At 34.2% G+C, this 13,336-nt stretch overlaps 1 protein-coding gene across 3 annotated transcripts in view; it reads right to left on the bottom strand.

The window, feature by feature from the left end:
• Positions 1-13,336, bottom strand: part of RAB6A (RAB6A, member RAS oncogene family) — a 70,646-nt gene that overhangs the window by 13,936 nt on the left and 43,374 nt on the right. For 2 of the 3 annotated variants that reach the window (XM_081279316.1, XM_081279314.1), the window contains 4 exons: positions 12,060-12,118; positions 5,540-5,593; positions 3,573-3,678; positions 1,631-1,742 (listed from right to left, as the gene is read on the bottom strand). In XM_081279316.1, coding sequence (XP_081135442.1) covers positions 1,631-1,742; positions 3,573-3,678; positions 5,540-5,593; positions 12,060-12,089 — 302 coding nt within the window. In that variant the 5' untranslated portion in view covers positions 12,090-12,118. Of the gene's footprint in view, positions 1-1,630; positions 1,743-3,572; positions 3,679-3,744; positions 3,851-5,539; positions 5,594-12,059; positions 12,119-13,336 lie in introns of all 3 variants that reach the window. The other variant, XM_081279315.1, reaches the window with a different exon arrangement.

Below are 13,336 nucleotides of genomic sequence, written 5' to 3'. Positions count from 1 at the left end.
ACTAAACATTGACCAAAACATTTTCTTTTAGTGATTTCTGCTAAACAGCAAAATCTTTCACTCATATGGAAGTCATTTTAGTATAATGAACAAGCTCTATTCTTGGAAAAATTAAAAGGTGAGAGGTGATACTCTGGCAAAAATTACTAAGAAAGCTGGTAACCCCAAAGCTGTTGACAAATATTACATTAAAGAAAATTATTAAAATTTCTTCAATTGTGCACTCAATTGAAATATTAAGTAATAGCCAGGTGTGGTGGCGCAGACCTGTTATCCCAGGTTGGGAGGCTGAGGCAGGAAGATACAAAGCTTGAGGCTAGTCTCAGCAACTTAGTGAGACCCTGTCTCAAAAAATAAAAAGAGCTGGGGATATGGCTCAGTAATAGAGCTCCCCCTGGGTTCAATCCTTACTACCAAAAAAAAAAAAAAAAAAAAAGCAATAAAAGAACAGACACTTTTAAAAGCATCCTCCATAGATGACTCTGGCTATAAAGGAGAAACAATGCAGACGTACAATCGTCCTATATCTTTCTACATAACAATAAAGGTACTTAGGAACTTGAGTAAATTTAACAATATAATCTTCAACTTTTCATACTGAATACATTAAAAAAGCCAAATTTGCATCATAAGCAATTCATGTACAAAAAATTTGATTACAAAAGATGAAGTCATATTTGAATTTACTTTTAAATTAAGAGATTTTAGTCTGGTGCAGTGGCACATACCTGTAATCCCAAAGGCTAAAGAGGCTGAGGCAGAAGATCCAACCTGAGGTCAGCCTCAACAACTTAGTGACACCTTGTCTCAAAAATAAATAAAGGGGGGTGGGGGCAGCACCTGACATTGTGGCTCAGTGGAAGAATGCTTGCCTAGCATGTGTGAGGCACTGGGTTCGATCCTCAACATCACATTAAAATACTGTGTCCATCAAAGATAAATAAATAAATAAAATAAATGGCTGGGGATGAAGCTCAGTGGTTGAGCACCCTTGGGTTCAATCCCCAGTACTGCAAAAATAAAGAATTAAATTAAGAAAGATTTTTCTTGAAACTTTGTATCCTGTTGCTATACAAAGTCATACAAAGTGTATGTAAATATACTTTGTATCCTATGGCTTCAATATGGCTTTGCACTTTTGACTTCCACAATTAAGATATTCAGTTCAACTACACAGTCTGGCTCAATCATACAATTTAAAAAATTTTAAAAATAAAATAAAATCACATACACAAAAAAGCCTATACCACTGAATTTAACAAATGAGATTATAAAGTGTGTATATTTAATCATAATTTTTAAAAGATGTTTTAAAAATGGTTTGTTCTCTAACAAAACACTGTTTAGTGTATGAGAGACTTTATAAATATAAAAAATATGTACAAGTTTCATGTTTAAACAATCTTATACAAGAGATTTTTTTACATGGGCTTCCACAAAATAACTCATTTTCCCGTAAGTACTGAGTTTAGTGTTTACATATTAAATATTTCAGATTCTCATATTAAAGAAAAGCTTAAACTGCGGATTAAACATACCTCCTTTCAAAACAACTTTTTAATGAAGAAAAGTAACAATAGCTAAACACAAAAAACAGATATTCCACACACAAAAAAACCCCACTTCATACCTCTTGTCAGCAAGATCTGTTTTATTTCCTACTAGCATGATGATAACATCACTTCCTCTTTCTGTTCTGACATCATCAATCCATTTTGTAGTTTGCTGGAATGAGTTAACATCTGGTATAGGAGGGTGGACAGAGAGATTAGTGTTACTGAAATGCTCCTTAAGTGACAGACAGCACTCCCTGAAATACCCTGCAAGTTGGAAGAGGGATGGCACATTATGAACCCACTTTTAATGTGCCTACAACATAACTCCATTTTATCTGATTACATCTGTCAATCATCTAAACAAATCTGAATAATAAAATCCTCAAGGTTCCTTTTTAAGTTAAACTTTTTTAAAAATAATAATCAAATGAGCACAATGTAGTATATAATTGGAAAAAAATTTAAAACTTTTTAAAATGTAAGGACAGCTATGGCAGATAATATGGTGTTATATTGCCACAATGCTTTTTTTGATCACTTACACATACCAAATATGACAAAGAAAGCATTTCCAAAAGTATGTCAGCCAGTAAGTCCCACACATCCAGAAAAATTTGTAAAGCCTTCAAATAGCTTTCAACACCACTGTGTTTGTGTTGCTTATTCAGTTTGTGATCACTTTATCCTGAAGTTTATTAGTTTCATGCACCAGAATCACTTCTAAAAGAATTCATCTTTTCCAGTATTAGATTTTTTTCTTTTTTTGGGATGGTGCTAGTAATAGGTTCTAAATACAGTACTTCAAAATCTTTTTCACAGTGGCTAAAGAAAACAATTTACTAATATTTTAACATATCTATGGAATTTTTAAAGAAAAATATACCAAGTTTCATTTGGTTTGGTTAAAGTGAGCACAAACGTCAAAGCTACAAAACTGGTCAATGTATAACAATGAACATACTTAAAAAAAAAATAGCAACCCAAAGTAAAGCTGCAAGAGAATAAAGATTGCATATAGTACTTATCAAAAAAAAAAAAAAAAAGGAAAAAAAATCCCTGGATGCAATCTTCTAAGTTCTAATCTTGCCATTGCAATTACTATTTAGTAGCTATGATGTCTGAGCAAATATACAGATATCTAGTAATATTATTACCAGCTCAAATCAATAAAAATAATTTAAAGAAGTCCAAGATGCTATATAATCTTGTTTTTTTCATAAAGTATGGACCACTATATGGAATGATTAAACATTGCCTTATGTATATAGATAAACCAATTTACAAAGACAATTTCAATCACAGAGCATTTCCTGTCAGTCTCCAATGCGCCATGGAAAATTTAGTCACTTCAAAAGTCAAAGGCATTGCTCAGTCTTTGGGGAAAAGAAAAAGAACATTACTTGTTTCATTTCCCATTTAAACATTTTTCTTGAAGAGAAACCTAAGTGTAATTTGTTAGCAGCAAAGTATGTCAAAGAATCTAGATATGGCTCAAACAAAAATCATCAATAGAGAAGTGCACATTATGTTTTCTCTGTCTTCCTCACTAAAGAAAGAATGGCTGGAAGGAGGAAGCAGAGAAAAGCTGGCTAGCAGAAGCTTTTAATAGCCTCAACAGAGCCTGGTAAGATTTGGAAAACTTTGCAAGAGGCTTAGATGCAGAATACTTCTATATTAGAGAAATCTGAGATCGAATTAAATGAAAAAGGAAACTATAATTCCACTATAATTAAGGCATGGCTTAGGGACAATAGGATATTAAGAAAATATTTTAAAAAGATTCATAATTGGACCTGAAAGACAATTCTGGGGTGAAAAACTTGGCACAGTAGAAATGAAGCATATTGGTACAAACACCAAAGCAAGTATTTCTGACCTGGCTGGTCTGTGATAAAGTTTGCTATGACAAAACTTATTTTTACATGCCAGTAAGGAAAACAAGCACAAGACAAGAACATGCATGCAGGTAAGCTAGAGGTTGAAGAAGATCAGAAATGCATAATTCCCCCCACTCACTTGTGATATCATAAACAACAACTGCCACAGTGGAGTCACGAATGTAGCTAGGAATCAAGCTCCTGAACCGCTCTTGACCTGCTGTGTCCCATAATTGCAATCGTACCTAACAACAAAATCAGTCAAACAAGCAAGAAAAATAAGAAAGGTCAACCCGTTGCAATATACCTACTTGTGATATCGTAAACTACTACAGCTGCAGCAGAATCACGGATGTAACTGGGAATGAGGCTACGGAAACGTTCCTGACCCGCAGTATCCCACAGCTGCAGCCTGATCTGTGGGATGGGAAAAAATAAATAAAAAAAACAAAAAACAAAAACAAAAAAACTAAAACTTGGGGAAAAAAAGGAAAAGAAAAAAAAGAAATAATGTTTTTTGTAAAGGGGGAGGATGAAAGGTAGAAAGAAGACTCATGCAAGAGGTTGCAAGGAAGTAAGGAATGGAAAATTAACATAAAACTCCCTTTACAAAAAAATATAATATGAAAAATTTGCTCGCTGTGAAGGTACATGACTGAAAAATGCCACTGTGAAAGATGACACATAACCAGAAATATGAATTCACTTCTTTCCTTCCTTATAATCTTTTAAAATCCCTGTCTTCCAGATTACAAAGAGTAGACTACTGATGTTCAAATACTGAACATAAAAGATAAAATGAAGGTAAATGTCAATGAGCAGCTCAAGCTAACAAGAGTAAAGGAATTAGCTTTTTGAAAGCCTCTCTGAAGCTAAAACGTCTTTCCCACTGGGTCTAGAACAATGGATTTTTTTTTGTCTCCCCACCTCCAGTATTGGGATTGAACCCTGGGCTAAACCAGCACTTCACCCCTAAGCTATATCCCTAATCCTTTTTATTTTATTTTCAGGCAGGGTCTCATTAAGCTGCCCAGGCTGGCCTTGAATTTGTGCTCTTCCGGCTTCAGCCTGTGGAGTAGCTGGGATTACAAGCATGGTTTTTTGTTTTGCTTTGTTTTTTATTTTGCAGTGCTGGCGACTGTACCAAGGGCCTTCTGCATGTTAGGTAAGCACTCTACCACTGAGCCACATCTCCAGCTCTGATATTGGGTCTTTCACTACTGTACTTCTTTCTCCCCAGAACATTATAGATAATGCATCAAAAGGAGAAATATCTTTCTGCAACCCTACATAAGAATTTCTTTACTTTCTCACATCTACATTATAAGATGAAAAGTGTGAAAACAAGCATCAAGTTTTCTTACCAGTGTAAAGCAGTTTCCCAGCTTTCAAGGTTTAAGAAATGGTAATTATATATGAAGACAAAAGAAAACATCCAAAAGAAAAAATTCACACTAATAAGAAATAACACTGAGATAAAATAGTTTTGGGGGGATGCAGGTCTTGCAATATTGCATCTAACTTATTTATTATTTAGGTGACAGGAATCATTTCAAGGAAGAGTAAGCTAGAATATAGAATTTACATTGTATTTAAAAGGGAAAACTCAAAAAGAATGGAAGATAAATATGCAAGTGCAAATATACATTATTTCTTCCTATTTAGTCATTTTGATACATATCCTATTATGACAAAGAAAATCTTGGAAGTTCACAAAAGCATAATATTTAAATGATAGATTTCTGAATGTCTCAAATGATATTCCAAAGGTCTTCAGCAACTGATTTCTTCGTGAAAATTCTTTTCTCTCTTAAAGCTCTCTGTTGTCATTTTTCCAAATCAAGACAACAAATTTTGTTTAACAGGGCTAGGGATATTAGTATTTTACAAAACACTTGACGTTCTCTTCCTCTTTGGATCTTCAATTGGGTATAAGAAGTCAGAATGTGAAGAACAACTCGTGGTAATAACAGTTTTTCTCAAGGCCTATACACCAACTTTGGTAACTGCTAAGTACTTCTGATGGTGACAGTAACTGATTATAGTTTATCTGAGTTTTCTAACCTGGAGTGTTGGAGAAAACTGCACATTGAAAGCATTACTCACTGTTCGATCCTCCAAGTACATGGTTTTTGATAAAAAGTCAATGCCAATTGTTGCCTATAAAACAAAACAAGACAAAGTTAACAAATAATGGTGTGGCCAGCAGTTAAGGTGCAAATGGGATTTATGATTGTAGAAGAAACAACAAATAGATACACTATAGCCAAGTAAGAAGAAATAAAATTTTCAGTAATAATGGCTTCCACATATTAAGCACTTCTCTTCGTTAGGAATTACTTTAGGCTCTTTATATGATCATTTCTAATCATCAAACATTCCTGCAAGGTAACTTATTCTCATCCTTGTTTCTCTCATTTTATAGATAACAAGACCAAAGAATTTTAGTTTGCATATTTATATTTGAATATTCAAACATCTGTATTTGAACCCTAGTTTGAAGATTATTCTGAATATTCCCCAGGCAGGTTGGTGCTATTTGTTCCACTAGTAATTTTATACAATATTGCTGATGTGAATTGCTGTTCTGCCTGAATTTTCTATATAATGGCTTGTCAACTGTCCTAATGCCACAGATTTCCAGAGACCCAGAAATATGATTTTTAAAAGAGATAGTTTTTCCAATATAAAAGAAAATTAGGCAGGGCTGGGGTTGTAGCTCAGTGGTTGAGCGCTTGCCTCACATGCATGAGGAACTGGGTTCAATCCTCAGCACCATGTAAAATAAATAAATGAATAAATAAAATAAAGATATATTAAAAAAAGGAAAGAAAATTAGACGCTGGAATTGTGGCTCAGTGGCAGAGTGCTCGCCTCACATGTAAGGCAGTAGGTTCAATCCTCAACACCACATAAAAATAAGTAAATAGACAGACAGACACACACACACACACAAAAAATACATTGTGTCCATCTACCACTAAAAAAAATCTTTTAAAAAAAGAAAAAGAAAATTAGGCAAGGAAAACTTTTTCCTCATACTACACAATGATTATCAGCTTCCTTCTTTGATCCAAATAATGAAATATTCTGTTATCTGGCTGCTACTTTGCCCATCAAGGAAGAGGGGGGAAAAAAAGGAGAAACAGTGAAAGAGTAGGAAAAAGACAAAGACTAGAACAATGAAGGGAAAAAGTAGATAAGTTTAAGAAGAATCCAAAATTAAATTTGGGAGGTAAAAAAAAGAGGGGGGGGGGAAAGGTGGCAAAGGACCCAGAAAAAGTATACCGATGCAAATTCTACTACAGAAGATATAATCATCCCATTAGTAAATGTGCTTATGTATTTTTTATGTACATGTGTGTGCCTTATCTACTTTCCCCCTAAATATCTTTGTGTTGTATTATGCAGAACAGAAACCAGGTAGACTGTGGATTTTCTAAACGAGTTATTAAAAATTAAAGCATATTTAAAAACATGAAATCAAAAACTGAATCAGAAAAGTGGTTCATGGGCTACAGGTATAGCTCAATGAATGTCTAGTATACACAAGCTGGGTTTGATTATAGGAGAAGAAAGGAAGAAAAGTGGTTCAACCAGTTGGGATTTTATTTATTTCTGTTGGAAGGACACTAGAATTTTGTGTAGAACAATCTAGAGCTTTTTTTTTTTTTGTACCCGGTATTGAACTCAGGAACACTTAACCACTAAGCCACATCCCTAGCCCTTTTTTGTATTTTATTTAGAGATGAGTCTTACTGAGTTGTTTAGGGACTTGCTAAATTGCTGAGGCTGGCTTTGAATAGATACTCCTGTCTCAGCCTCCCGAGCCGCTGGGATTACAGGTGTGTGCCACTGCACCTGGCTTAGAGCTTTAACTTTAAAGGGTTAAGGGTATATTCAATTACCACTATCTTTCTGAAAATGTTCCTTATGTGCCTAAAACTTACTGATTTATCTATGCCATCTTGTGCTTATATTTATTGGTAATCTCTAATATCCTTTGGAATAATAAATCCTCTAAATCTAAAATAATTTCAGAAGTTATTCTGAGCAACATTATCTTGCTCAAGAATGAATTTACTCCTAAGAGAATAAAATCATGGCATTGGCAGGTAAATGGATGGAGTTGGAGAATATATTGCTAAGTGAAGCAAGCCAAACCCCAAACACCAAAGGCCCAATGTTTTCTTTGATATGAGGATACTGACTCATAATGGCAATGGCGGGGGAGCATAGAAGGAATGGAGAAACTTTAGATAGGGAAAAGGGGAGGGAGGTAATGGGAGGGGGGAAGGGGGCAGGAATGATGGTGGAATGAGTTAGACATCAGTACATGTATAAAGACATGAATGGTGTGAAAATACTGTGTATACAACAGTGACTTGAAAAATTGTGCTCTATATGTGTAATATGAAATGAATTGCATTTGCCATCTTGTATAACAAATAAGAATATTTTTTTAAAAAAGAATGAATTTACTCCAATTGTGGAAATCTTTCCTGAGCTTATATTAAATTGAACTATATAAAAATTGCAAATGTTTTATTATTTTTAAATTATACAAATTGTAACAATATGGTTCAAACTAAAACTTGAAACTGTTAGATAAGTCTATGGTTTTACAATTGGAAAAAGAAAAAGAACTGTGAAAAACAAGAGCTACTTAAGAGAATCACTTCCACATACATATGGTCAATTCTTGATCTTCAAAGAATACTTGAGCTGGGTGCAGTGGTGTATACATGTAATCTCAACTACTCAGGAGGCTGAGGCAGGAGGATTGCAAGTTCAAGGCCAACCTGGGCACCTCCTAACTTAGTGAGACTTTGTCTCAAAATGAAAAAGAAAAAGGGCTAGGGATTTAGTTCAGTAGTAGAGCATCCCTGGGTTTAGAACCCAGTAACATACACATAAACACACACACACAGAAAATACCTGATACAATTTAAAGCCAATTTTTCTAAGTAAGAATGTAGAGTGCTATATGTCACACAAATTTTCTTTGATTTATATCTTTGGATCTAGTACTGTACTTCTTATGAAAAAAATCATGGCGAATAATCATAAATTAGCCTCTCCTCTTAGTGCCAAAGTACATAACATTGGGCTTCCTTAGCAACTTTAACACAAAGAATCAAAATCTTTCCTTACCTGTCAAATTCCACAAAACCTCACTCCATCAATGGCACTTTTGGTATGCTTAAAAGGTCTCCTTAATTTCTCAGAGAATTTGGGTATAATTAAAGTACTTTTAATACATCCAGAAAACTCTAGTCTTTGCTTCCAATTCTTAAGGCTTAGTTCAAATTTTTTATGCTGTGATTTTTGGTTCTGCTCTCACAGATTCAAGCTTATACCCTCAGGAATTCTTCATATCTGGCCCAATAACCTCAACACTTCTTTAGTCCCTGAGCCTGGCATTTGTGGGCCCTCTGCTGAAAAGAAATAGAAGCACTGCATAGAAACAAGACATGTATGTCTTCTTCTTCTGCTTCTAATTAATATCATACCAGAGGGTTTAATCGTCAATCTAACTGAAACAAACAAACAAACAAAAAAGGATATGCACTGATGTTAACAGGCAACAGTTTAAAACTGACTACCAATAAATTTCATGATACGTAACAGTCAAAAAGGGTACCCTCTTCCTCCTCTAAAAATAGCAAATTGGGGCTGGGCATTATATAGATCAAAGTCATTACCATACTGTGACCTTTCTTTCTTTAAGGCAGTACTTTTTTTTTTTTTTTTTTAAAGAGAGAGTGAGAGGAGAGAGAGAGAGAGAATTTTTAATATTTATTTGTTAGTTCTCGGGGAACACAACATCTTTGTTGGTATGTGGTGCTGAGGATTGAACCCGGGCCGCACGCATGCCAGGTCAGCGCGCTACCGCTTGAGCCACATCCCCAGCCCCCCTTTTTTTTTTTAGTTATAGATAGACACAATACTTTCATTTTATTTATTTACTTATTTTTATGTGGTGCTGAAGATTGAACCCAGTGCCTCACACATGCGAGGCAAGTGCTCTATCACTGAGCTACAAATCCAGCACTTTAAGGAAGTTCTTTCATAGCACTTTTAACTAGATGAATGATTTGATTGCTAACTTGTACAATTTTTCCCCACTAGAAGTTCTCCGAGAGCAAGACTTGGTCTATTTGTTCATTGCTGGTACCCAGGATATAAAACAGTGCCTGTGGATTTGGCTTTTTTTTTTTTTTTTTTTTTTTGGTACCAGAGATTACCCACTGAGCCACATCCCCAGCCCTCCCCTACTATTTTTTTTTTTTTTTTTTTTTTTTTAATTTTGAGACAGGGTCTCACTAAGTTGCTTAGGGCCTTGCCAAATTGCTGAGGCCGACTTTGAACTTTTGAACCTCCTGCTTTAGCCTCCTGAGCTCTTGGGACTATAGGTGTGTGCCACCATATCCTGGCTGGGACTGGCTTTCGTTTCAATGGGAAGAAGACCTTTCCCATATTAGAATGAAAGAATTGGTATAATTACCTATCTAGAGCTGATGTAAGGAAAAAAGTAATAAGAGTTTTCCTGTTCACTAACTTCTATTTCCCTAACAAACATGGTCTTCAAAGTAAGGGCCAAAGAATAGTGGTTATAGTAATATAAAGATCAGGTTTGAGGAGTATAGAATAAATATAAAATAGTTACTAAACTCAGTAGAATTTATATAACCCAGCTGATACTAGCAACACTAACATATTCAAAAAGAGAAAAAAATGATGAATTCAATTACAATATGGATTTGCCAGCAGATGAACTGAACCAAAAGGAGTCTAGACATTTAACAATGTTTCCCATGGAATTTAAGGTAGAAAAGTAGGAAAGTAGAAGGTAGAGGGAAACAGAACTTGATGTTTACAAATATTATGAAAGAATTAGAGGATCTGAGGTTTTTTATCTAAATTGCTGGCAGAAAATTTTATGTAATTATAATAAGAGTACTTGAACAAAAAAATTAGAAGTTGACAGTCTAAGAAGAAAATTCTATGGAGAATATCTGTAATGGTTCTACTAAACATAACATAAAAATCATTGATTTTGGTTGATCATGGATATGAAAACACAGAAAGGAAAATAAAAATGAAAGTACAGGAGGTTAACAGATTTCTATGTGAACAATTTCTAATGCCTCAAATGGTGATGGATTAGAATGAAGAAGAAAACAATGAGACAACACTTAAAAGTCTTCCAAAGACATAAAGACGAAATGTTTTTCTAAATGGTAAATGATAATAATCACAAAAGAATAAAGCTTTTGAGTTGGGTACAGTGGCACAAGCCTATAACCCCAGGGACTTTGCAACTCCAAGGTCAGTCTCAGCAATTTAGTGAGACTCCCTAGAAACTTGGAAAGACCCTATCTAGAAATAGAAAATAAAAAATAGAAAGGGGATGTGGTTCAGTGGGTATGCGCCCATGGATTTAATCCCTGGTACCAAAAAGAGGAGAAAGCATTCAGTTTCTCATCATTAAATATAATGATACCATTCTGAGAAAGTTCCCGTCTATTTCTAGTTTGTTGAGTGTGTATGTATTTTAAAAGTAATAAAAATTGTACAAGTCTATGGGGTACAAAATGATGTTCTGATATATGTTTACATTGTATAATGATGATAGCAAGATAATTAGCTTATCTATCTCCTCAACCATTAATCTTTTCTCTATAATGAAACATTAAAACTCTATAATAATAACCTAGCCTTCCAAGCTAGAGATATATCTCAGTGGCAGAGCACTTGGCCTAGCCTAACATGTGCAAGGCCCTGGGTTCAATCCTCAGTATTGCAAAAAAGAAAGAAAAAAACACCAAAACCAAAAAACCTAACTTTTCCCATTTAAGGTTAGCCCTGCCTTCTGTCAATCATTTCCTGATCTAGTTACTGGGTTCACCATATCTGAATAATAAAACCTAAATTTTAAAGTAACTTCTTCCTTCAGCTTACTTGGCTTTTCTTTTTCTAGCTTTTTAAGATGGAAGATTAAGTTATTAGTTTAATCTTTTCTCTATAGTACTGCTTTTAAGCTGTCTTCCATTAGCTTTGATATGTTGTGTTTTATCTTTTTATTTATCTCAAAGTATTTTCTAATTTCTATTATAATTTCATTTTTGACATTTATTAAGGAGTATACTGTTTAATTCCACCTATGAATTTCTCAAATTTCTTATGTTAATGATTTTTAATTTCATTAACTCATTTATTCGATTTCAAGTATAGATCAAAATGTTATAGAATTCCTAGACTTGGATTAATTCTCTATAAGAAAACATCCACTATCACTTCTAATTCCTTCCCTGATGGTATAGAAATGATCTTCCAATAAAGTTTAGGAGAGGAGACAAATTGAATAAGGTTGAGAACTGTGAGAAAAAGCATATATATGATCATATATATATATATATATATATATATATATGTGTGTGTGTGTGTGTGTCTGTGTGTATATAAATACTATATAGTATTTATATAGTATTTTACACATTACAGAAAGTGCTTCTACATTCATGAATACATGTAAATATTACAAGTAAAATTTAAAAAATATCTTGAATGTTACTTCTAACACAGAATAGAAAACTATTATAAATTGATAAAAACAAATTACCTGATAAGTGTTGTCAAAACTGTCATACATGAATCTGGTGATCAAGGATGTTTTTCCAACTGAAAAGAAAAACATATTTGCTTAGTTAACACATTGTGTTCTCAGGCAATTCTATGAAGAACTGCAATTAATTCTATGGAGAAAATCTGTAATGGTTCTACTAACCCTAATTAAAAACCAATTATCCCCCAAGTTTGCCAATATTGTTGTTAAAGACAACAATCTCTTTAAATTAAGACCAATGGAACAGAATAGAAGACACAAAGACACACCCACATAAATACAGTTACCTCATACTAGAGGAAGGTGCCATAAACATATATTGGAACAAAGATAGCCTATTCAACAAATGGTGCTGGGAAAACTGGAAATCCATAGGCAGTAGAATAAAATTGAACCCCTATCTCTCATCCTGCATACAAATTAACTCAAAGTAGATCAAGGACTTAGGCATTAGACCAGAGACCCTGCACTTACTAGAAGAAAAAGTAGGCCCAACCCCACATCATATCAGCTTAGGAACCAACTTCCTCAACAAGACTCCTATGGCACAAGAAGTACAATCAAGAATCAATAAATGGGGGATCTGGGTTTGTGGCTCAGTGTAGAGCGCTTGCCTAGGATGTGTGAGGCACTGGGGTTTGATCCTCAGCACCACATATAAATAAATAAAGGTCCATCAACAACTAATAAAATATATATATATAAAAAGAATAAGTGGATGGAATCAAACTAAAAAGCTTCTTCACTGCAAAGGAAACAATAAAGAATGTGAACAGAGAGCCTACAGAACGGGAGAAAAATCTTTATCACCAGCATCTTAGAGTATTAATCTCTAGGTTATACAGAGAACTCAAAAAATTTAACACCCAAAAAAGAAATAACCGGATCAATAAATGGGCAAAGGAACTGAAGAGGCACTTCACAGAAGAAATACAAATGGTCAAATAATATATGAAAAAATGTTCAACATCTCTAGAATTAGAGAAATGTAAATTAAAACTACACGGAGTTTCCATCTCACTCTAGTCAGAATGGCAATTATCAAGTATATAAGTAACAATAAATGTTGGTGAGGATGTGGGGGAAAAGGTACACTCATACATCACTGGCGGGACTGCAAATTGGTGCAACCACTATGGAAAGTAGTATCGAGATCCCTTAAAAAATCTTGGAATGGAACTACCATTTGACCAAGTTGTCCCACTACTCTGTCTATACCCAAAAAACTTAAAATCACTACAGTCACAGCCATAACAATGTTTATAGCAGCTCAA

The sequence above is a fragment of the Spermophilus citellus genome, assembly GCF_964194105.1.
Source record: "Spermophilus citellus genome assembly, chromosome: 2".
Classification (NCBI taxonomy): Eukaryota; Metazoa; Chordata; class Mammalia; order Rodentia; family Sciuridae; genus Spermophilus; species Spermophilus citellus.
Note: the sequence above shows the minus strand (reverse complement) of the source record. Positions and strands in the feature narration are given on the sequence as shown.